Source organism: Hypanus sabinus, chromosome 30 (genome assembly GCF_030144855.1).
Source record: "Hypanus sabinus isolate sHypSab1 chromosome 30, sHypSab1.hap1, whole genome shotgun sequence".
Taxonomy (NCBI): domain Eukaryota; kingdom Metazoa; phylum Chordata; class Chondrichthyes; order Myliobatiformes; family Dasyatidae; genus Hypanus; species Hypanus sabinus.
This window is the reverse complement of record NC_082735.1, coordinates 33,002,089-33,028,309: the sequence shown is the minus strand read 5'-3', so window position 1 is coordinate 33,028,309 and position 26,221 is coordinate 33,002,089. Positions and strand designations below refer to the sequence as shown.

Here is a 26,221-nt window from a genome sequence, read left to right as displayed (position 1 = left end):
TTCAAGACAGACAACTTTAATCAAAATCACCATAAAAATTATTTTGCGTCCAGTATTATTATCTGAAGTCTTCTTTTACACGTTGGCTGTTTGTCGATCGTTGTGTGTAATTTTTCATTGATTCTGTTGTATTTCTTTGTTTTATTGTGGATGTCTGCAAAGAAATGAATCTCAAGGCGACATATACGTACTTTGATAATAAATTTACATTGAACTTTGATGTCTTTCTCCCTTTCACAGCTACAACCATCTCTGACAATTTCAATTCTAATAAATTTTCGACCTCCAACTTTAAATTCATTTCTCTCCTACAGATAACTTCTCAACTTTTTCTCTCTATAGTCTTTTAGTTTCAACTTTCCAGTTTTCAGAAGTCACTTATTTACCACCCAAGTTCGGTACCGGTGAGAATTCTGGGTGGTGTAGTTCAATAATTACGTCATGAGTGAAGCCAGGAAGGATTCTGGTTGTTGTAGTCCTCGTCCCTCCCACTCTCTGGGAGCGAGGTACTACCGGGACTACAGTGATCAGTGAATGGGCGAAGATTGTGCGCATGCGTGTTTCGTGTTCCTTTCGCTTCCAGTGGACTGGTCTCAGTCTCTTTGGACGAAACGGTTGGGAATTCTGAATTGGCAGGAAAATGTCTCGACAGACGAACCGAGGTACCGAGAACAAGAAAATGGTAATTCATTGTTTGGAAGTTAAACTGTTATTGAGGCTAGAAGGGATAAGAATATTGCTGTGTTTGATCTTTCAGTACTGGGCCGAAGCCAGTTCGGGGCCCACCTTACGAGTTGGCCCTGAACCGAAAGCTTGTGTGTTTCCCAGCGCCTGACAGGTAGCGGTAAACTGGCCTGCAGTGTTGCAAGACAGCCCGCCTCGTTTAGGTGTTTTGGTGCCCAATTCAATCTCGGGCTGATCCAGATGACTGAACCTCAATGAAGTTGGTGGTGAATTTTTGTCACTTTTGACCAGCTTTGTATACTTCTGAAAGTCTATGATTGCATACAAGTTTCAAAGACATTGTGAATCCGCCGGTGTGTGAACGATCAAGAATTGCTAGAATGGTCCACGTTTTCCCACTAGGAGCTAGAATTCTAATAGAACGGGTCACGAGATTGGACTAACATTTCAGTTACCTGCTTTGGTTGGGATGATCATCATTATGCGCCGTGTCATATGACATGGGCGATCGTGGTCTTGATCATGATTGTTCTTGACAATTTTTTCCTTCAGAAGTGGTTTCCAATGTCTTCTGGGCAGTGTCTTTACAAGATGGGTGACCCCAGCCAATATCAAAACTCTTCAGAGATTGCCTGCTTGGCCCCAGAGGTCGCATAGCCAGGGCTTGTGATATGCACCAGTTACTACTCCTATGGCTTCATGTGACCCTGATCTGGGGGCTAAGCAGGTGCTGCACCTTGCCCAAGGGTGGCCTGAGGCCAAGTGGAGGGAAGGAGCGCCTTCCACCTCCTTTGGTAGACATGTACCTCCACCCTGCCACTTTGGTTTGGAATCAGATTTAGACAAAAATATTTGGCTATTGCCTGGATATAATGTGAATATTCAAGCCAGTATGATGTTTGCCAGTCTAAGTGGGTATCAAAATAATAAAGACAAAACTTATCTTTTGTATTTATTTCTAAAGCCCAATTTGATGCTGCTTGAAAAAAAAGTGTCATTTCTATCTGCCCTGGAACATTTTCTTAATTCCCCTGGAACATCAATGGTTTTCTTGTAATAAAGAAAATGGTCAAGAATGTCAACTCTGGTGTTCATCAGATTTTGGACTGTTTGTGATTAACACTAACTTTGCAATATTTAAAATTCAGAATAGGTGATATTGAAGGGATAAAATTGAAATCTAAATTGAACAAATATCAGAAAGAATTCATAAAAATTACATTGGCAGTAGCCAAAAAGGCTATTGCAGTTACTTGGAAATCGGATTCATACTTAAGTATGGATTGTTGGAAGAATGAAATTTTTAGCTGCATTCCACTTGAAAAAATTACTTAAAATTTAAGAAATAAATATGACATATTTCTGAAAATTTGGTGCCCCTATGTACAAAAGATAGGATTAAATATATAGGTGCTCTGAAGATAAAGTTATTTGTCATCTGGGGAAATAAATAAATACATATATTAAAGCTATTTTGAATTCCATGGAGCATGTGGGGATCTTCTGATATCTGGGCAGTTTTTCTTTTCTCTCTCTTTTTTTTCCAGATAGGGATATGTTAGGGGGGAGGGGGGAGGGTTGATATTATTCTATTCTACTCTGTGTAACCATTTGAAAATTCAGTAAAAATTTTTTTAAAAAGGAGAATAAATCCAAAACAAAAACACACAGCATTAAAAAGAGAAATTAAGTTGTTAATTTTTTATTAAGGAAAATGTAATGGAAGAACTAAAGCCTGTTAATCTTTTATGATATAAGAACCACCCAGTACATTTGAAGATTTGGATTTCAGCAACAGTATAGCTGTTGTTATACTGTGGAACGCCTAACCGGTAAAACAGGCTTTTATCTGCACTGAGCATAGTTTGCAAGCCAGCAGTCTTCACAAGGGTGGGGTGGGGGGGGGGGGGGGGGGGTTAGTGAGAAACCACTTCAAACTTGTAACTAGGATCTTTCTAGGATAAACAGCAAATAGAAAGCCCTGATTACCGATACCAAATCTTATATGCTGGCAACATTTGTGCAGTCTCTGCAAAAGTTAAACACTGATGGGTGCTACTGGTCAGTTCCTATTTCTGACTGAATCTGTGGTGAAAATTCAACTTGTGGTGTAAATTCCAATTTCTGACTGAGTTTGTAGTGAAAACAGGACGTTTTAATGGAAATGTCACATGCAGCATACCAGTCACCTTACAGCTAATAGACAAAAAAACAACTTTGTGTAAATTTTGTACTTATGTAGGTCTGTGTCACACCTTTTGGATAGTAGGGTCTATCAGACAAGCAAGACAAATAATTCCTTTTTTTGATGCTGATGAAATCTAACTTAGTTTTACTTTTATTTATTTATTGAGGTATTGTGTGGAATAGGCTCTTTGAACTGTGCCGCCCAGCTATCCCCTGATTTAATCCCAGCCTAATCACGGGACAATTTACAATGACTAATTGACCTGATACATATCTGGACTGTGGGAGGAAACCGAAGCATCCGGAGGAAACCCACTTAGTCATGGGGAGAGTGTGCAAACTCCTTACAGGAGGGGGCGGGAGTTGAACCAGGGTTGCTTGTACTGTAAAGCGTTGTGTAAACCACTACGTCACCGAGCTGCAGAATCAATCATAATGAATTGATTGTTTGGATTATAAAGTAGTTGATTAAGAATGTATTCTGCTTGATTATTTTGACAGTTTGGATTTTTCATATCAAGATCTGCTGCTGCTTTTGGAATTGTTTTACAGCATTTTTTAAGCATCGATTTCCCATTTGAATCTCTTTCAGCAGAAAAAGTATGCAGAAATCAAAGGAAAGGAACAAATTCAAGTTCTATGTGGGTTATTGCAGATTATTGTCTTTATACAATATTCGTCATTCTGCCGCAGAAATAAGTTTATTATCACTGTGATGTGAACTTTGTTGTTTTGTGGCAGCTCTACAATGCAAAAGCATGAAATTACATTGCAAAATAGATGGTGCAAAAAGCAAATGGTGTTCACGGACTAATCAGAAATCTGTTGGCCTATACAGATAATTAAAATTCCACCAACAAATGTCTTCAGGATTTTTTCCAGATCAGAGAACACCTCTATCAACACAGTTTAAATTGTATAATCAAAATGTTTAAGTTTTGTATGTACTTGTAGCCTTATCCATTTAAGGTAAGTTATTACTATGTTTTGATGAAGTTTCAATTCAGGAAAGGCAGATAAAGTTCTCCAAACATTCTTAATATATTATCAAAAATTAACCATGACTTAGTTTGCTGACTGTACACTACTGTGAAGTCTTGGCTTCTGTCATGTTATATTTCATCTAGGTAATGCATCCTTTTTGTGTGTTCTTCATTGTATACAAAATTCAGTTTGTATGTATTGTCACTAAATCTCAATTCTGTCTTTTTCCTGTCTCTTTTGCCTAACGCACTCATTCTGTAGTACTGGTATTTGCCATTCATTTCACCTTCTGCATCTCTGCATCTCATGGTAGGTGCTAGGAATATTAATTTCTTTGAGAATGCCACAATGCATGTTTCACTTTGCTTTCTTATTTACTCCATTGTTATTTTTGTGCAACTTGATGTTTATCTTGGGTTATTAAATATAAAGTACAACTTTATAAAACTCTGGTTAGGCCGCATCTGGAGTATTGCATACTGTTCTGGTTGCCCAACTATAGGAAGGATGTTGAGGCTTTGGAGAGGGGTGTAGAAGAGGGTTTACCAGGATGCTGCTTGGTTTAGAGGCTGGATACACTTGGATTGTTTTCTCTGGAGCATTGGAGGCTGAGGGGAGATCTGATAGAGGTTTACAAGATTATGAGAGGCACAGATGGAGTAGACAGGGAGTACCTGTTTCCCAGGGTTGAAATATCTAATACAGAGGGCATGCACTGAAGGTGAAAGGGGCTAGATTCAGAGGGGATGTGTGGGTAAGTATTTTTACTCAGTGTGGTTGATGCCTGGAATGCTCTGCCTGGTATGATGGTAGAGGCAAATACATTAGAGGCTTTTAAGAGATGTTTGGATAGGCACATGGATGTAAGGAAGATGGAGGGATATGGAAATGGTGTAGGAAGGCGGGATTCGTGCTTGGGTGCTTCTTGATTTGCTTTTTAGCAGGTTTGTCACAACATTGTGGGTCGATTGGCCTGTTCCTGTGATGTACTGTTCTATGTTCGATGTTCTATGAAATTTATAACTTCAAGTCAAAACATTGTTTTCCCCGATTTGCTAAGTTAGCTGGAACTATTGTAGGAAATGACAAACTCTTATAATGTGAATGAGGTGATGCCTTTGCTTAATTTAAATTGAGTTTTCTGCACCAGATCTAAAGGACTGTAGGCTTGTCTAGTCTGAATGTGGGGTGAGGTGGGGATCAGTGTCCTTATGGAATGGATTTTTCCTTTTAGAGATGGTGATGACCCTCTATTTTCTGCTTCTGTTTCCCCACGCTGAAACTATTACATTGCCTTTGAATATTTACATCTGTGAAGAACATCTGGTTAGAAGAGATGATGGAGCCTGACATCCACCTGTAAAATCCAGAGGTTTAAACTATGGAAGATGGTTGATAGCAGGAGGTGATGCTTTCCTCCACCGAAAGCACAGAAACATAGAACCGAATGAAGTTTGGGAAAAAGGAACCCGTGTTAGTTATACAGAGTGACTCTGTAAGATATAGGGGCAGAATATGGCCATTTGGCCCATTGAGTGTGCTCTGCCATTTCATCATGGCTGATCCATTTTCCCTCTCAGTCCCAGTCTCTTGCCTTCTCCCCATATGCCTTCGTTCCCTGACTAATCAAGAATCTATCAACCTCTGCCTTAAATATACCTGTGGCAATGAATTCCACAGATTCACCATCCATGGCTAAAGAGATTCCACCTCATCTCCTTTCTAAATGGGCTTCCCTCTATTCTGAGGCTATGTCCTCTGGTCATAAACTCCCCCACCATGGGAAACATCCTCTCCAAATCTACTCTTATCGAGCTGTTTCAACATTCAATAGGTTTCAATGAGACCCCCTCCTCATTCTTCTGAATTCCAGTGAGTACAGGCCCACAGCCATCAAATACTCCTCACATGATAAGCCTTTCAATCCTGGAGTCATTTATGTGAACCTCCAATGATTTGTTTTGATTTTCTTTAGGGCTTGCTTGATTTTGATGGGGGAGAAGTTGTTCAGATCTTGTCTAAAATTGATATACTGTATTGTTGACGTTAGATGTTACATATTAGCGGTTGAAGAGAACACTTCAGACACGGTGGAAATGGATAAGCTTCATATTCATCTTTTTTTTTGTATTTGAGGTGGGAACTGACAGCAGAGTTTGAGAATGGTTTGGAGACAGAAATTTAGTGGAATATATAGTCTTTGTTTTAAGGCTTCCCAATGTTTTCTGCTGTAAGCTACCAAAATAAGCTTCTGCGAGTTTGAGTTCAAGAGCAGACCTTGAAGAATTGGGATTCCGGTCTATGTGAGGTTGATGTTCTGTATTGATGTCTTAGCCTTTGGTTTTGGCAATTATGTCTTATGGCCTTATGCAGGGTATCAAAGATTATGGGGAAACAGAAGGAGAATGGGGTTGAGAGGAATAATAAATCAGCCATGACTCGATAGGTTGAATGGCCTAATTCTGCTTCTATGTCTTATGGTATTAAGTGGGTTTGAAAAGAAAGTACACAATTATTTCCAGCTGTGGGAACATTTTTTACTACTGATGATGTAGATGAGGGAGATTTCTAATTAACTTTAGTTTATTATATTTGCCAATTCCAGGTCGTATAGTATTTTTAATGCTCCTTTTGATATAAATATTCACTTTTAAAATCTGTATTATCTAATATTTGCTTCTTGACTGTTGATAACATGACAATAGAACATTATTTACATAATGCATGAATATATTTCTATATTTAATTTAAATAAAGTATTAATGCATCCTTGTTATGTAGTTTGAACATTAAGTTTCAGAGATTTGTACTGTGGGTAATATATTGCAAAGAAGACACAAGAGACTATACATGCTGGAGTTTGGACAACTGGAGGAGCTCGGAGTTGGGCAGAATCTGCTTCCAGCATCCTAACAGATGCTGTCTACCTGCTGAGTTCCTCCAGCACATTTTATGCTATTTTTAGTCTGTTCTCCTAAAATCTCCTTAGATTTCAATGTATTAACTAAATTCTGTTCAGTTTTGAGCATTTTTCCTGAAGAAAGACATCCACTATTATAATGTTTACCTGTAAAATTTGAATAATTTCTACTGTACATTAGGGATCCAAAGTTGATTGAGATTGTTGAGTTAAGATGTATACCTGTACATAGGGGCAGTATCATCTGCTTGAAGCTTCAAAAGCCTATGATATTTCCTTAGTTGCATTACTTTCGCCTCCATGTGCAATGTCACAATAATAACCAGCAGCTGACAAATTTTTCCTCTTGCAAGAATTTCTCAAAATGCTTGCAGTTTTGGCAGTAGTTTGATTGGCAAAGCAATTGGTGCATTTTTCTCTTTATTCCTTCCTCCCTTGATACTGCGTTGTGTTCTACACCACAACTAGTTTAACAAAATTGTACGCTACCTTGGATTGCTTCCGATTTAAACATTTTCCATTCCTTCCAAGTTTGATTACCAGTATTTCAAAGCCCCTGACAATCTTTTGTTATATATTGTCCATCAACTCAAAGTGATCCAGAGTGTTTGTTGGGCTATAGTCACTTTGTGTTTAGCTTAGAGTTTTACCATCTCTCCTATTCATAAGAACATCTGTACGAACTGACTATAAAAATGTAATATTGATAACAAAAAAACATTGCAAGTCCACAAAATGAATATTTGAGAAGTAGGGTGGGATTGCGAAGGGGTAGTGAAATTCAGCTTACTAGAAAAACATGTTTGTTACTTTTGGCCCATAATGTATTCATGATAAACTTTAAATTTGTGTAGGATTTTGGGTTCAGACCAATTGAAGTAGGCGCATTGTGACTTGGCTGACTGCATGAAAATAGTTTTATCTGGCATCACTTTTGATAGGCTGTAGTCTGAAAATTGGCCTGGGACTGGAGAGGGAGAATAGTGCCCTCCAGCAAGGCCACCTGATTGTGCTGGTTCAAATCAAATCATTATTGCTGATAATTGCCAGAACTGCAAAGTAAATTGATTTGTTCTTGCAGATAGCAAAATGTTCAGGTCAAGTAATTTGAATTAATCAAAAGATTAAAATCTGCAGATACCTTATGGTGCTCATAAATCATGCGCATGTTTTCGTTATTAAAGTGTTTGATGATTCAGATAAACACACAAGTAGGAGTTTGTTCAGTGTTCTAATGCATGGAGGTACTGATCTAGGTTAGGCTATGAAATCTTAGCATAATTTAAGTCTCCTGCTATAAACATATGATTTGGGAGTAGGAGCCCCTTAAGCCTACTCTAACATTTAATACAATAACAATTGATTTGATTTTTAACTTCAACTCTGCATTTCTGTTTGTAATTCAAGTATCTTTGTTTTAGATATACTCAGACCCTGTTTCCACCCTTTGAGGAAGATGTTTTCAGAGTCCAAAACCCCCCAGAGAGAGTGTTTTACTTCATCTGTCTTAAATGTGCAAACCGTACTTCTGAAAGAAGGTTGGTTAAGCCCATCACCTTTACTGGGGCAGTGACAGCCGACAACAGCTTGTCAGAGTCCTCGATTCAGAACCAGTCTTTCAGGTTGCCCCAGGTGCTGCCCATCTTTGAAGATCCTTCCTCTCCCAGGGATGAGTTCTTTGGAGCTTCTATTGGTGTTTCTGTAGCTCTGAGTTTTAATGGGGTGGGGTTGCTAGCCCCATGCCCAATTCTCCTCCTCTTGTGATGGGCTTGGGACCATCCATGGTGGAATTCCTTCCAAAACAGGAAACATCCTGTACTACCGACTTTGCCAAGAAACTTTGGGATCTTGTGTGCATCTTCAAGTAACCTCTCATGCCTTTAAGCTATAGTGGATAGACAAACCCAGTCTGTTCAACCTTCCATGATAAGAACAGCTTATCCATCCCAAGTTTGTTGAACTGTTTCAATGTACTTACAAGCTGCAGTTTTAAAAAAAAGACCAGTACTGAATGCACTTCTCCATTTCTGTTTTATCAGTCAAACCGAAGTATAATCTTTCAACTTTTATTTTCATTTCCTTTATTATGAAATTGCACTCCGTTACATTTGAAATTATTTTCAAAACGCTAGAATGCATGTCCTATCTCATGTGACCTTTTACCATGTGGATGATCTTTTTGTACAATTAATACGTTGAAACTTCTCCGCATTGACCTTTTCCCATTCATTTATCATAACTATAGTCCCTACCTACTTTTGTGTCATCAGCAAATTAAGTAACTCTACTTTTATTGCGCTCATCTGAGTAATTGCTAAATTGTAAGAAGTTGAGGCCCTAGCTCTGAGTCCTGCTGCAGATCACTCATTACATCTTGCCACTCAGAGAAATGTTTTGTCCATTGCCTGTATGTTACCTCCAAAAGTATAAACGCTTATGTTTTGCAATAACATTGTGACATCTTCAAGTGCTTACATGACACTTGAGTGCTTCCATTGGTTCCCTCTTCTTCCCAACACATGTTGCTTTAAAAAGGCGAAGAAATTGGTCAGATGCAATATCCTTTTCACAAAATGTCATTGCCTGATTATCTTAATTTTCTTTTAGTGCCAAGCAATAATATATTTTAAAAGGCTTTTAATATTTTCCTCTTGAGAGATGTTCACCAAACTAGCTTGTTTTAGGTCTCCAACCCCTCCCTCCCCCCCCCCCCCCCCCAGAGAATCAAACTTGTTAACAAAATTATTTGAGGTATTCTTTGGTAAGATTTGTAGAGTTTTTGGAGATGCTAAGCTTTCATCTTTTTCTTAACAGAACTCGGAGCTTTTCACACTGACCTATGGAGCTCTGGTCACACAGTTATGTAAAGATTATGAAAATGATGAAGATGTCAATAAGCAACTGGATAAAATGTGAGTATTTTACTCAACATGTTGAGACTTGCTATAATTTTTAAAGTATAGTTGCAATTTTTCTCTTGTAAGTTGGAATGGATTTAAAATTAGAAGGATGACAAAGACATTTTCTTCCCTGCTGTGAGGCTGGAAGGGATCTGGGACTCGCTGAAGAGATGGATGATAGATGCTGAAAATCTCATCACATTTATAGTGTGTAAATTTGAAATAACATGATTTTCAGAGCTGGATGGTTGATCTCAAAGTTTTGAAGTACATTTATTATTGAAGTATGTATACTATATATAACCTTGAGATTTGTCTCTATACAGGCAGTCATAAAACAAAAAAACTCAGTAGAACCCATTAAGGAAATGGCTAGCACGAGAGGGTACAGTTTTAAGCTGCTTGGAAATAGGTACAGAGCAGATGTCAGGGATAGGTTTTTTTACTCAGAGAGTGGTGAGTGCAGGGAATGGGCTGCTGGCGACGGTGGTGGAGGCAGATACGATAGGGTCTCTTATGGGACTCCTGGACAGGTACATGGAGCTCAGAAAAACAGAGGGCTATGAGTAACCCTAGGTAATTTCTAAGGTAAGGTCATGTTTGGAACAGCCTTGTGGGCTGAAGGACCTGTATTGTGCTGTAGGTTTTCCATGTTTTTATAAAAGAAGACCATCAAATACCCAATGTGCAAAAAAAGAACAAATTGTGCAAAAGATAAAGAGCAAGCAAATAATATTTAGAGCTGAAGTTCATGAAAATGAAGAAACCAGTCATGACAGCAGCCAGTCCAGGGTCCTGTTAGCTGCAGGCCACAGCCTCGATGAGTAAACTTCTCTGAGCAGTGAGCTGAACACTGGCCTTCTAATTGGAAGGGACACAATAAGCCAAGTTGTAGCTTCCGCTGTTGTAAATGTTTTATTTCTATGAACTTCTGTCATAAAAATCTAAAATTTAAATTGTTAAATAGATTTAGTTAAGAATGTGGAATTTGGTGGAGGTTCTATTACATAAATTTTGTGGATAAGTACCTTTTTGCGGTCTATAGGCAGCTTCTGAGGTTGTGTGAAATTACCATCGTACAACAAAAGGCATGATCCTTGATTTGCTGCTCAGCCTTATCATCTCTTTGTTATGAAGTGGTTAAAAGAAACTAGACGCTGATTTCCATGTAAATTTAAATTAATGTCAACCCAGGGGAGGGATAAATAAAAAAAAACTTGCTGCAATTTGAGAAAAATTTAGTATGATGAATTAAGTTAGCTATTTTTGAGAAATTGCAGTTAAAATGGGTGAGGTAGTCGTCAAATTTCCTGGCAATGATGCATTACACCATTGGGAAAAAAATGCAAAATTTGTATCCTTGGTTCTTGATTGATATACCAAGGTGAAATTTAAAAGTGTGGATTATGAAACAGTAAGTTTGAGGTGAGCAAAGAAGACAAATTAGGGGTATTATAAATTAAACTAGGGAATGGTGGGGGTGGGGGGTGCAGGAAACTCAGAACAGGCAAAGCTCAGCTGTTTGAACACCTTATTGGAAAATAGCATATTAGAATATAAACCGATTATAGGCTTCAAAAATATAAGAAAGGTTTGGAACAGGATGAAAAACATTAGTAATAGACTATGTATAAATGTCTGTATAAATGCAAGAAGCATGAAGAATAAAATAAATGAGCTGGAATTATATGCAAGTGCACATGTATTCTTTCTTTTTCTTTTTCAATCTTTTTATTAAATTTCATATATAAAAAAAAAACAACACAAAATAATGAATAGATTACAGATTCAATAAACTTGAGATTACATTAGTAATAGGATAATAATATCCTATTAAAACATCCATCAACAAAAGGTGCATAAATCAATCAAGTCTATGTAAATATATATGAAAAACAAAAATAATCGTCGAAAAAAGAGAAAAAAAAAATTGAAATTATATATGAGAAAAAATATATAATGAAAAAAAATACTAAACTAACACTAACATGGGCAATAATAACACTTTATAAATATATAAAGGTGTCAAGAAAAGAACTCCAGAACTCCATACCTGAACAAGTATAAGTAGAGAAAAGGATCTGAAATAAGCCAAATTAATTCATATGAAAGTGTCGAATAAATGGTCCCCAGGTTTCTTCAAATTTAATTGAAGAATCAAAGATAGTGCTTCTGATTTTTTCCAAACTCAAATAAGAAATAGTTTGGGAGAACCACTGAAATGTAGTAGGAGGATTTACTTCTTTCCAGTTTTGTAATATAGACCTTCTGGCAATTAATGTTACAAAGGCAATCATTCGTCTGATTGAAGGGGAAAGTTGATTGCCATCTTCATTTGGTATACCGAAAATTGCAGTAATAAAATGGGGTTGTAAATCGATATTCCATACTGAGGAAATGACATCAAAAATGTCCTTCCAATAGTTATGTAAAGTGGGACATGTCCAAAACATGTGAGTCAATGAAGCCACTTCTAAGTGACATCTGTCACATTGAGGATTGATATGCGAATAAAATCGGGCAAGTTTATCTTTAGACATATAAGCTCTATGTACAATTTTAAATTGTATTAAAGCATGTTTAGCACAAATAGAGGAGGAATTAACCATTTGTAAAATTTTTTCCCATTTATCTGTTGATATATTACATCGAAGTTCTTTTTCCCATTCTTGTCTAATTCTATCCGATATTTCTGGCTGTATCTTCATAATCATGTTATAAATAAAAGCTACTAATCCCTTCTGACAAGGATTAAAAGTAAAAATCAAATCTGAAAAATCCGATGGAGTTGAATTAGGAAAATCAAAGGACATCAAAGTACCTTCAAAAAAAAGATCACGAAAACATTTTATACCTTTCCTTTTCCATATACTAAAAGCTTGATCTGTCAATGAAGGTTTAAAAAAAAAATTACATAAAATAGGGCTGTCCAAAGCAAAGTTTTTCAGATTAAAGAATTTGCGAAATTGAAACCAAATTCGTAGTGTATGTTTAACAACAGGGTTAGATATCTGTTTATTGAATTTGGCTAAATCAATAGGAAGAAAAGAACCAAGAACGGAAAATATAGAATATCCCTTAACCTCACTACATTCCAAATTTACCCACTGTGGGCACACAGGTGAATCCAAATCTAGTTTCCAGTACATTAGGTTACGAATATTATTCGCCCAATAATAAAATCTAAAGTTAGGTAAAGCTAGACCACCATCTTTTTTAGACTTTTGTAATTGCCTTTTGCTTAACCTAGGATTTTTATTTTGCCAAACAAATGAGGAAATCTTTGAATCAATATTATCAAAAAAAGATTTAGGAATAAAAATTGGTAAAGCTTGGAATAAATATAAAAATTTCGGTAAAATCATCATTTTAATAGCATTAATCCGACCAACTAATGATAAAAATAAGGGAGACCATCTAGTAGTAAGTTGCTGAATTTGATGAAGCATAGGTAAAAAATTCAGTCCAAATAAATCTTTATATTTCTTGGTGATTTTTATACCTAAATAGATAAAGTTATCAGTAACAACTTTAAATGGCATCCTATCACTCAATAAAGTTTGCGCGTTTAAAGGGAATAACTCACTCTTATCTAAGTTTAACTTATAACCAGAAAAACTACCAAATTGAGCCAACAAGGATAAAATAGCAGGAATAGACCTACTAGGATTAGAAATATATAACAACAAATGCACATGTATTATAAAGCAAAAACTGTAACCTGGCTGCCCTTAAAAGATGGTGATGAATATAGAATTAAAGGATATACTTGGGAAAGGTAAACAATTTGTAAAGCTGGCTGAGTATCCCTATAAATAAAAGAGAATTTAAACGTGAGGCTGCTTATGCTAGGAGATGAATTGAGACTTAGTGACGATATCTCGGTGAGAAATTAATAAATCTCCTGGACCAGACAACATCTGTCCAAGGGTACTTAAAGGGGCCTGTGATTATATATACAAATCCCTAACATGTATTTTTCAAAAGTCATTTAAAACTGGTGAAATCCCTAAGGACTGGAAATGGACTAATGTTGGGTGACTGCACTGACCCTGGTAACTATAGACCAGTAAGCTCAATGTGTATCATTGGTAAGATAACGGAAGCAATAATAAAGAACGAGATGGAAAAGCAGTGGATAAGAACAGGCATGTTAGCAGAAAACAAGCATGGGTTCAGAAAGGGACAATTGTGTTTTACCATATGCTGGAATTCTATGAAGGGGCAACTAGAATTTATGATAACAATAGAGTGCTTGATATTTATTTGGACTTCCAGAAGGCTTTTGATGAGGTACCCCACAAGAGGTTAATAATCAAGTTACGGGAGGTAGGGATTCAGGGTAAGCTGTGTGAATGGGTGCAGAATTGGCTCAAAAACACAACGAGTTATGGTGAGAGGATCATCCTCACACCTAGAAGATGTTAGGTGGGGTCCCACGGAGTTTTGGGGCAGCTGCCGTTTGTAATTTACATTAATGATTTGGATAAGCGCATAACAAATAAACTAGTAAAGTTTGCAGATGACTCAATTAGGGGGGATGGGCTGATTACATTCAGGCATCTGAATCAATACAGTTAATTCTAAACAAAATCCAAGTGTGGGCAGATAAATGGCAGATGAAATTTAATGTAAGCTAATGTAAAGTATTACATATAGGAAGTAGAAATAATAGATATAAATATACAATTGGGGGGGGGGGGTTCTTGAGTTAGAAAGTGCACTGTAAGGATTTGGGTGTCCTGGTAGACTCATCACAATCAACGTCTAGACAATGCACAGAAGCGATTAGGAAAGCCAATAGAATGTTGGACTATATAATGCACTCAGTGGAGTTCAAGTCCAGAGACATTCTCCTTAAGCTGTACAATGCACTTGTGAGCTCACACCTTGAGTACTGTGTATAATTTTGGTCTCCATATTGTGTGAAGGCACTGGAGAGTGTCCAGAGAAGGGTAACTAGACTCATTCCAGGACTGCAGGGTATGAGCTATAAAGAAAGATTGAAAGAATTAAAGCTCTTTAGCCTAAGTAGACGTAGAATGAGAGAAGACAAGATATGAGTTTTTAAAATCATTGAGTGTGTAAGTAAGGTGGATGCCAGCTGCTGCTTCAAAATTAATCAATCATTAAGGACACGGAGCCATAAATAGAGACTGGTTAAAGGGAGATTTCAGGAAGCATTTCTTTACGCAGCGAGTTGTGGACACATGGAACAAACTACCTAGCTGTGTAGTTGAGAGCAGTACCTTAGAGAGTTTCAAATCTAAATTCAATGGTTATTTCAACACACTGTGCGAACAGGAATTTGGCGAGCTTTGTTGGGTTGAACAGCTTGTTCTTGTCAAAAACTTTGTAATGGTATTATGTTCTAAAGCATAGAAAGAAAGATAATTTGAACACAGTTTGCATTTACATTAAAAAAACCTTATAAGCCATTCTGAATACCTTACTGACCGATGAGAAATGTACAGTAGATTTGACCTTATTTCAGTACTTTCCAAGGTGGAAACCAGTTTTTTAAACTTGTAATTTTTAACAAACTTGCATTTTTCATACTCACTAGCAGAAAGCGGTATAGCGGCTAAACTAACGGTTTATCACCTTTCTAATTTTTCATTGGCTAAGTATTAGCACATTACCTGTGTGATGTAATAGTTATAATTATATAGCCTCTTACCTTTAAAAATGATAGATTTTTCAGAAGTGCCATCTTTATTTATTTGTCTTGTTCATTTGTCTCCTCTTAGCATTGTTTTCCAGCTCTTTATTTGGTTTACTTAGTATTCGTATGCCTGTGCTCTAAAATGAACTGAAATCTTAGAATTAAGATTACTGTCATTCCAGACTCCTGTAAGAACCCTAAAGATTGGAAAGTAAACAGAGATCCAACAAAGGGAAAGACAAATCTGATGAAAATGTACGTTAGTTTTCCAAAACAGGATTACTTTCTGCTAAATCTTATTTGATTTACCTTGTGTTTCAATGTAGGGGATACAACATTGGTGTTAGGCTAATAGAAGACTTTTTAGCACGTTCTAATGTTGGAAGATGTCACGATTTCCGTGAAACTGCAGATGTTATTGCAAAGGTAAATTGCAATCTGTTACAAATTGCTGTAAAAATTATGCAACACTGTTTTTAATTATGTGATATCTATTTTAACAGTAACTTAATAGAATGTCTATGAACACAGTTGTTGAAAGAGATGAGGAGTATAGAATACTTTAGGATTTACCTATATTTGTCTGTGTATTGGTATTTGAGCTATTTTGAAGATTTGTCCAGGGGCTAATGGAATTATTATAACATCACATAATAACCTGTTGTGGATGGAATCTACTTCACTTCTATATCAACCAAAATGTTAAATTGTCTTGTTTGGCCTAGTTTTGTTCATTATAATTATTGAAGTAATTTTCAAGTTGAATTTCTAATTTGCAGTGTTCCGTGATGCAAGTCTTGTTCAAATCTTTGGCTTGCAGTTTATTCAGTAGACATCTATCTAAAGCAATTTGTTATATAGCCAACACTTGAGGGTTGGTTTAGAGGCAAAGCAATTGGAATGGTTTCACAAAACGCTTTCCCACATGACCCAAATATGTTCATTTTCCAGATTTATTTTCTTGCCAACAGCTATTAAGTTAGAGAGGTTTTGATTATGGTCACTCACTTACTTGATCTTTTGCTAATTATTCTTGTAAAACTATTTGCCTGGATATATGTGGTCAGCAGCAAAAACTGGTGTTGTCCACAAAACTTTTCAGCATTTTGATTTCAAACTTGCTAGAAATCAGTGAGGCACCTCCACAGAATATCTTTGACCTCTGTGTAGGTAAAGTACCAAGGAGTTCTTTAACTAGTCAGTTGGAAGAATCCTCTTAGAAATTTGTGCATCTTTTATTTATTTAAAGATACGGCATGGTAAATGAACCCAGGTCGCTGGCTCTGTTATAGAATTATGCTAAGCACTTCACTAGTGTGCCATGCCAACAAAACAATTTAGATTTATATGCGGAGAGCAAAGTAAAGCTAGAATACAGAGTGAGAAATAAAACATTAAAGCAAAAGTTTTTTTTTATGTCTTTGGCTTTAACCAATTTCTGAAGGATCATTGTCACTTCTGGAACTAAATTTCCTGGGCCAGAAAGGTTATTTTACAATCTAACTTTACAAAGCATAATTTGCTGCAGAATGCACCAATCCCCTTTTTTTGATCTAGCATATTTTCTTAGTAATATTTATGGTCCAACAGCTTCAAGCTCTTGCATTTATGTCACTGCTAATCCATTTGTGGTGAGATGTGACTGTTAAAGTGTGCTGATAGAGGGACAGAATCTAGAATCAGAATTGAATTTCGTTTAGATGTATAGCGCGGAATAGACTCTCTGGCCCTTCAAGCTGTGCAGCCCCAGCATCCTCCAACAACACTATTGTATTTCCTAGTATAGTTTCTGCATTTCTAAGTTTAACTGAACAGTTACTTATGTCTATAATCTTTCTTGTTATTGATGATTTGTGTTATTGAAAGAAAGGTGGATATTTAAATAGAAACTTCAGATTTTCCTTTTAATGCAATTTTTTTTTGTACACAGGTTGCATTTAAAATGTATCTGGGTATAACTCCTAGTGTGACCAACTGGAGCCCAGCAGGAGATGAGTTTTCATTGATCCTGGAAAATAATCCTCTTGTGGATTTTGTGGAATTGCCTGACAACCACTCCAGTTTGATCTATTCGAATCTGCTGTGTGGATTGCTGAGAGGAGCATTGGAAATGGTGAGAAGTGAAATAGTTGTAGTTTTGGCATTTAATATTTTGATGTTCAATCAGCTAAATCAGTTCAAATATTGGTTTAAATAATACAAATGTACTTGTGCATTTTTTGAAGTTAATTATTTTTAAAAGCTTGAGTACAATGCTGTGGTAATCCCAAGGCTCCTGTATACATCAGAAACCTGGACAACATACCAATGACATCTGAAGGCACTTGAAAAGTTCCATCAATGCTGTCTTCGAAACATAAGTATCAGCTGGGAAAATAGAAGAACCAACGTCAGTGTGCTAAATGAAGGAAAAACCACAAGCATTGAAGCCTACATCATCAAGAACCAACTAAGATGGAGCGGTCATGTTGTTCGGATGAAAGATGAACGTCTGTCGAAACAAATCTTCTACTCCCAGCTTAAAGAAAACAAACGTAAAAGAGGCGGACAACAGAAGAGATTCAAAGATGTCTTAAAAGCCAGCATGAAGAAATGTAATGTCGACATCAACAATTGGGAAACCAATGCCAAGGACAGGAGACTCTGGCAAGCCATCATCCGAGAAGGAGCAGCAACTTTCGAAGCCAACAGATGTGCAGAATTAGAAGAAAAGAGAAGAAAATGGAAAGAGAGGCAGCAGCAATCAGAGCCCGATCTGCCATCTGGAACCACCTGTCCTGAATGCAGAAGAACTTTCAAAGCCAAGATTGGACTCATAAGCCACTTGAGAGCCCATAAGTAAATCATCAGAACGAAGGCCATCATCCTCGACCTCGAGGGATAGCCACGACGACGATTTAAATTTAAACACACCTATTTCAACCAAAATTTCTTCGTTCCAAACTGAATGCAAATTCAGTTGTTGTTTGAATGCCACTTCCTAAGGGATCTTTTCCATTGAGGGCTTTCATTAAATCTGCCTTATTATCCACATCCAACTTGGCCTGTTCACTGGGCAGCTTTAAATTCGATTATCTTAGCAAATGATTGTGAACATAATCTGAATTTATTCTTGTTGCTATTTTTTTCAACCTTGATTAACCCAAACACACAGGTTAGTCTAACTGCTCTTTTTGTATGTTCCTTCTACCGATTTGATCTATACTCTTTCAAACAAGGTGGGTACTTTTTGGGGATTTCAAAGTACATTTATTACCAAAGTATGTATAAATTATACAACCTTGGGATTTGTCTGCTTACAGGCAGCCGCAAAGCAAGAAACCTGAAAGAAATTTAAAAAAATTAAAAATCAACACCCAATCGGCAGCAAAAGAGATAAAACGTACCCTGCAAACAATAGAAGCGAGCAACAACATTCCGAGCCAAATTGAGTCCTTTGATCTGAATACCCGGAGTAGCCCGGAATAGGCCCAAAGCCTTGGACTCAGTTCATCATATTTGCGATGTATATCATGGCGAAGCCCGCTGACACGAAGCACAGCAGTGTCACAGGACAACACAGTCTCTCAGCATGGTATAGGCTATGCCCTCTCCTCTAGTCCCACTACCCTGCCTTTCTAATCACAAACAAGAGAAAATCTGCAGGTGCTGGAAATCCAAGCACAGAAAATGCTAGAGGGACTCAGCAAGCCAGGCAGCATCTTTATAAAAGAGTACAGTCGATGTTTTGGGCTGAGATCCTTCCTCAGGACTGCAGAAAAAAGACGAGATCCTCTTCATTGTTTTTGGTGATAGTTTACCACAATTTACTTCAGAAAAGATATCATTAATGTTTTTAGTCAAACTTCTTGACTTTCGAACTACTAGTAAGCTGTCGCTCAACTTCAGTAGCTTCATCTTAAACCGGTTGCTTAAGCCCGACTGCTGTCTTTATTCACTGTGGTTTCTTAGCCCATACTTCCTTCTACAAGCCTAAAACCTGTTATTGCCTATTGTGAGTTGTAGTGGACTTCACAACATATTATTTTCCCTGAAGAAGTGTCTCAGCCTGAAATGACTATCTATTCATTTTCATTGATGTTGCCTGACCTTTTGAGTTCCTCCAGCATTTTCTGTGTGTTGAGTTGGATTTCCAGCAACTATAAAATCCTTTGTTTTTTTTAAATTCCCTTTTTAGTCCTTGCCCTTTAGCATCATACTTAAAACTAGCTTTTAGAAAAGAAGATTTTGTCATTTCATTCAGTATTGTTTTGAGTTGGATATCTTTTTTTTTTGCCCATTTGGTATTTTTCTGTGAAAGATTGTGGAATTTTATTTTGAACAATATAATCCTTGTTTACCAACAAGTTGTTAATTTTCTCATTGGTTTCCATTATAGATACCAGGAATTGCTGCCGCCTTTCACACATTGTAGCCTTCCTGTCATTTCTTTGATTAAAATTGAATATTGCAATCAATTATTTGGTTAATATTTGCATCTGATCTTGAACAGCAAATTAAAAGCTTAATTAAAAGGGATATATGTGCTTGTGTGTTTTTTTTAAATGGCAAAAAAACAGGTTTAATCTAGAATCAAAATCAACCTTGAAATCTTTTGAGGATTGTTAATATTGTCCAACTGTATTCCATTCTCTTTTTGCTCTGTCAACAGGATTGTCTATTGCTTTTGCTGTTGCAGATTTCAAATTCCAGGATCTATCACAGAAGAGAACCAAATAGGCCAAAAAATAGATAGCAAACTCAAAATAATACTGAGGATGACCCATGTTTAACTGATCTTGCTCTGAAACAATAACTATTCTGACCTACTGTCTCAAGAATGCTGATGGAATTTATAATACCATGTATTCTCTTGTATTGTCAGGTTCAAATGGCCATCGATGTGAAGTTTGTCCAAGACACTCTCAAGGGTGACAATGTGACAGAAATCCGAATGAAATTCCTTAAAAGGATTGAAGAAAATCTCCCAGCAGGAGAAGAATAGCATTTCAGTCTTTTCCTGGACAGTAAGAAGCTGAAGATAGTCTGTTAATGTAGATTGTTGCAAGGTTACTTTATTTAAAACATTTGACTGTTAAAGTGCAGGAATGGAAAACAATTTATAGTCATGAATGGACCCCTTTGACTGAAGTTCAATACCTCTGCACTTTCACTTATTTGAGCTCTGAGTTTGTGGTTTTTTTTTGTTCTGTAATTATTTGCATCTCTTCTAATTATCACAATCATTTGACCATCAATTATTTTTTTCCTTATGGCCCTCTGTATTTATCATCTAAAAGCTAGTGTTGGGTGCCTTCTCTCCTCTCACTCCTCTGCTTTCTTTCCAGCGGTTGTTACCGTCAAAGCTGCTCTGAGTGGCTGAGCAGTCACATCACTGATGTAATTCTGATGAGGATCATTTAGTTTGTGTGTTTTAGTACATTAACTTCATTGGCACTGAAGTCATGCTTGTATGGCACTTAATGTACTGTAGGAAAACTTACGAAATGGGGAAGATCGAAATTACTGTATATGTATTACAAATACTCAAGTACCTGCTAAAACAAAAAGCTGTCGTTTCTGGCAGTTTTGGACAAAACCACTGAGATGTTCATTTTTTTTTCAACGTTTTCAGACGGCTAATGCAATGATTGATAAGCTGCCTGCATCCTTATAATTTGATTCTATTTGTGCACAATTACTTACAATTGATTTTGGTCCGTACGCTTCAGTATAAGTCTTCCTTCGAGCTGTTTCTGTGGACTGTGCAATGAATTGCTTTTGTGGTATTACTCCAGAGAGCAAGCATTAGAGATGGCTTCACCTCGTCTTTCCAGAAATGGGTCATGAATTCCAGTGCATTCTTGTGATTTGATCTTGATGGGATTGTAATGAAGTCACAAAATTATACTTCTAAGAACTAGCTGCAGATTTGTAGGTGTTACATACGACTGATTCAACATTGTTCTGAAGAGCTACAGTGAAATTGTAGGTGGGCAGACTTGAAAATATCTACTGCTTTGTTTTTAACCATTTGAATTGGTTATGTTAGCATTCCAACTAATAGATGCTTGATGGGTTCTCATTTTCATCTACTTCCTAGTACTACATCTGTAAGCTTTGTTTTTACTTGCACTATTGGAGTCCTGAAAAGGCTTAAATGCATTGCTACAGCTTTAGTTTTATTTTGATGTATTTAACTTGGATTTTTTTTTTTGTTTCTCCTGACTTTGCTCATCTGGAACATTTACAATATAGTTTTCTGTACACATTGGAAAATAACGCTGATATCCTAATCCGCCCTCAGTGTTTCTAACTAAGAATCTCATTTTCCAGCAGCTCTCTTGTCAGTATGACAGTGTTGATTCTGGTATTTTCTGATGAAAAACATATGTATGTTTACTTATTCCTTGTAGTAATCCATGACTGCTGCACCAACAATAGATGTTTGGCAGTACTGATTTTTTTTTAACGAAAGCACATTAAAGGTTCTCTAAAGGAGGAAAAAGAAGATGTATTCTATTTTCAAGAGAAAAGTCAATCCTTTCCACTCCAGAAATTATTCTGCTTAATAGCTAAACATCCAGTTTATGCCTCCTTTCAACTGCAGCTTTGCCTGAATGTTAGTTTGATGTGCTGAGGACTCGAGAGCTGTAGGGAAGATATAGATATGATTTGGTAACAGTAACTGACACACATATGGTGTTTGTTTCTTGTTGCAGCCTACTTTTTATTTTCAAAATTCCATTTGTGCTATTACTTGAATAATATTTTGCACTTGTAATTTAAAATGGAAAGAATGGTCATCATGGTTCTTTTCCATGTCCACACTGATTTCATACTGGTTTTAGCTAGGCTTCTCCTGTTTAGTTGCACTGTTGCAGGTTCTGAGTGCGCTGTCATTGATCAAAAAAGTTAAGGTAATTTATTTACCCTTGGGTAAGAATGAAGGTTATGATTTTATATCAGTAGAAATCTGAATTCTTCCTTCTCAAAGTGGCTTTAAAGCTGGTAACAATTCAAATTAAAAGCAGTGAAAGGTGAGGGTGCCCATGTATAGGAGACATATCAATGGAAGTGCTCACATGAGTTTCAAATATAGAAAATTTATGGATTGCACTATTATAAGATAAAGGTTGTATTAGAGAACCTTGTTTAAAGCCAAAATTTCCAAGATGAACTAAACTAAAAAGTAAAAAGTAGCAGTGACCCAGATGAAAGGCATATATAATGGATCATAATTTATTTTTAATCCAAGAACCCTGCAAATATTCATAAAGCAAACCCACGCAAACTTACTGATTTGTATATTAAATTATAATTTCTGTTTGACACACAATTTTATTTTTGATCACCTCTTATATTGAAGACCAAATCCTAGTTTGTCATGGAAATAAAGTCTGGCACCCAATCATCTCCTTTTATATGGTTTCCTCTTAATTCCAATTCCAGGTATATTAAAATTTTATGTACAGTTTTTGCTTTTGTGTTTATACTTAAGGAGAAAAGGAAAATTGTTATGGTGAGCTTGCAGTAAAAACCCTTGGCACTTGCTTCAGTTGTATAGGAGCAAAGTAAGGGTAGTCATAGACTCAGAAAAGTACAGCACAGAAACAGGCCAGCCAAGAATCTGCACTGAGAAAATTGTCATGCTCAGATCATCCTGTTTACACAAGATGCAAACAATTACAGGTGACCTTGGTGTCATGATGTTCAGTTAACAGGAATCCACTTTTACAAAAGTCAAAAATAGCTTTTCAAATCGGAGAAGTGGAATAAAATTAATTCATAGAATTTATGTGGGTTTAGGGTGGGGAAAGAAAAAAATAAACACTTTTTTTCCAGTCATGTTCATTGCATGCATAGTGATGCAGTTCCATGTTGTGAAAAATTTCAATAGGGACCATTTTCACATGAGAGGATTTTTCTTTCGGCCACTGAATTTTCCATCCATTGGCACCAGATTAGTAGTCTCTGGGTTGGTGCCTGTGGAAAGAGGTAAAATTTGGTTTATAAAGTTGACTCTTTATTAAAAAAAAGGCTATGACCCAATGTATTTAAAATCTATTTTGGCCTGACTCCCTTCCAAGTACATGTTTTGAGGCTTCTGGGAGGTGAAATGAGATGGGAGAAAAGGAAAATAACTTTGTTGTTTAAATTGCTTTTGAAATGTAATACAATAGTTGCAAGCCATGTTCCAAATTCTATAGGAGCTGGATAAATTTAACTTTTGTTGAAAATAAGTCTTGCTCCTGCACCAATTTTCTTGTTCTTCACTGATTTTGTATCTCCCCAAATAAAAAGACCATATTAAAACCCAATGCAACTATTAAATTGGATTTCTGTGCATTCCATACTGAGCTATAAATTTTTCCAAACATTTAGGGAAAGTGGAAGTGCTTCCGTTTGGGAATGTGGATCATATTCATCCATCAGTTGATTGGAATAAGGAAGGCAAAAGTAAAAGCTAAATCATTTCCGAATATAATAGTGGTTTGGGTTAGAGTTAAGAGCTCTATCACAATTCTAATTTTGTATCTCAGAAATACAGTCTTTAATACAGACTTGGCTTTCATCCTTGTGGAAAACAGAGAACCCATTCAAAAACATTCACTTGTCCATGAAGATGTTTTAATTACAAATTAAGTAGAAGGAACTTCACACATTCTCCTTGTTTTAACCTGTGGCCATTTGTGGTAAATTGTAAAATTTGATTTATAGCGTGACTCAGCCCGCACTATTTTATTTGCAGTTGTGATTGGCAGACACCAGATGCCTGTCTCCTCTTGAAACAACAAATGATGTAAAATATTTGTGTTGATTGACAACTACAGACCCAAGCAGGGGAAGTTATTTTCCATGCCTACTACAACTCAATTTTGAAGAGTTCTGAAGTACCAGAGAAGTGAACCTGGTAGTTCAGTAAACACCATGTTTAAATTCTGTGTGGATGCTGGTTTATTGCATCTATTATTACAGATAAGAAAACATCATAGCATATCACTTTGCATGTCAGGTGGAAGTTAAAAATTCTGTAAGCAAATCTGTAATTTTCTGTCACTGTTTACCTTCGCATTTAATAAAAAACATTTGTAATTTATAGATAACTTACCAGGCTACAAGTTTCTTTTTCCACAGGCTGAAAAGTTAATTTATTAAACTTTCCTCTCAAGCTGATCCACCTATTGGGAAATCAGCTGTTTCTGGGCAAAGCCTGTTTCAATCATTGACAGTAAGGCATTTTGTGATGTAAATCTGATATGTGGAGGCGCTGGAGCCAGAACCACCTACAAAATGTGTTTGAAAAAGTTTTTGACAGCAGGCAAAATCATGATTTTATATTAATAACAACAAATTATTTCAATGTCTCTGGCATTATGAAAAATGTAAAAACTGATAAAATGTAATACTTATGACACTAAAGGCATTTGCAGGTTTCTACAGATGTACTGTGGACATCATTCTAACTGCATCAGTTTGGTATCGGGGGGTGTAGGTGGTACTACTAGCTGCAGAGAGTTGTAAACTTAGCTCCATCATGGACAGTAGCCTCCGTAGTATCCAGGACATCTTCAAGGAGCGATGCCTGAAAAAGGTGGTATCTGTTATTAGAGACCCTCATCACTCAGTTCATGCCTTGTTCTCATTGCTGCCGTTGGGCAGGAGCTACAGATGTCTGAAGGCACACACTCAACGATTCAGGAACAGCTTCTCCTCTGCATCAGATTTCTGAATGGACATTGAACCCATGTTAACTACCTCACTTTTTAAAATTTTTTTATTCCTTTACTATTTTAATTTAACTTTTTTTGTAATTCACATTTTTTCTATTATGTATTGCATTGTACTGCTGTTGCAAAGAACAAATTTCATGACATATGCTGATGATATTAAAGCTGATTCAGATTATTACAATTATTATATTAATGATTAAACTCAATTAAAAGTTTAGCTAAATTTGAATAAGTAGCTGAGATTTACTTTGGTCCTTTTCAAGAAAGGATTTTTCAGTATTTTTTTTTCTTCATTCATTGCCTCCCTTGTAATATTTGTTGTTTAGTATGGGCAGTGGCTGATTAAATTACTGGAGCACCATGCGAGGAATCTATATGGTAGCAGGAAGCCATGAGATTGCTGCTGAGATATAAGTTTGCTTTGGTCAGAAATTTCCCAATGGAAACTTGCACATCATGAGGGGCGCCAGTAATTTGTTGATTTGCCTGACTTTCATACAAGATCTATTTTTATTTCCTGAGCAATGTTATATTTGCTGATACTCTTTATGAATGGCATTACATTTCATTAGACACTAATTACACTTCTTTTGTTTTGGTATAACATAAGAAAGCAATGAAGCCTGAAACAATGATGAAGTTAAATCTCAAAGTTCAAAGTAAATTTATTATTGGAGTACATTAATGTCATCATATAGGTATAACCCTGATATTTGTTTTCAGTAAGTACAAGAAACACAATGTGAAAGGCCGCACCCAATAAGATGGCGAAACACCAGTGTGCAAATGAACAAACTGCAAGTACAAAAGAAATAATAAATAAGCAATATTGAGAACATGAGATGATCTTGAAGCTGAGCCCATAGGTTGTGGGAAGAGTCCAGTGATGGGATGAGCGAAGTTGAATTGTCACGTGTGCAAATGCAATAGAAAAGTTGAAGCAGCATCCCGGGCACATGGCATCAGATACACAGCATTCAAAAGAAAAAAGGTTAAAAAATTATACAAGAAAGAGCACAATTAGAGCAAGAAGTCCATTGTCCAAAGTGGTCGTAATGTTGCTATACTGAGATAATTATGGTTGTGCAGGTGGGCTCAGGAACCAGATTATTGAAGGGAAGTAGCTGGTTCTTGAAGCTGGTACTGTGTGTGAAATAAATGTTCTAGC

The 26,221-nt window shown here is 36.5% G+C and overlaps 1 protein-coding gene across 2 annotated transcripts; it reads left to right on the top strand.

The window, feature by feature from the left end:
- The first annotated feature begins 545 nt into the window (after window positions 1–545).
- trappc3 (trafficking protein particle complex subunit 3) lies at window positions 546–24,426 on the top strand. Of its 2 annotated transcripts, none has more exons than XM_059954613.1 (5): window positions 546–662; window positions 9,590–9,687; window positions 15,667–15,766; window positions 17,271–17,453; window positions 20,205–24,426. In XM_059954613.1, coding segments are annotated over exons 2-5 (405 nt in total). In that variant the 5' UTR covers window positions 546–662; window positions 9,590–9,685; the 3' UTR covers window positions 20,325–24,426. The 2 variants fall into 2 exon arrangements, with proteins under 2 accessions (XP_059810596.1, XP_059810595.1); XM_059954612.1 differs by having other exon boundaries at window positions 550–682.
- Window positions 24,427–26,221: the final 1,795 nt, after the last annotated feature.

Coding starts and splice junctions, on each gene's coding strand:
- trappc3 (XM_059954612.1), top strand. CDS start 641: ATGTCTCGACAGACGAACCGAGGTACCGAGAACAAGAAAATG. Junction 9,688..15,666: donor AATAAGCAACTGGATAAAAT/GTGAGTATTTTA, acceptor GTTTCAATGTAG/GGGATACAACATTGGTGTTA. Junction 15,767..17,270: donor CTGCAGATGTTATTGCAAAG/GTAAATTGCAAT, acceptor TTTTGTACACAG/GTTGCATTTAAAATGTATCT.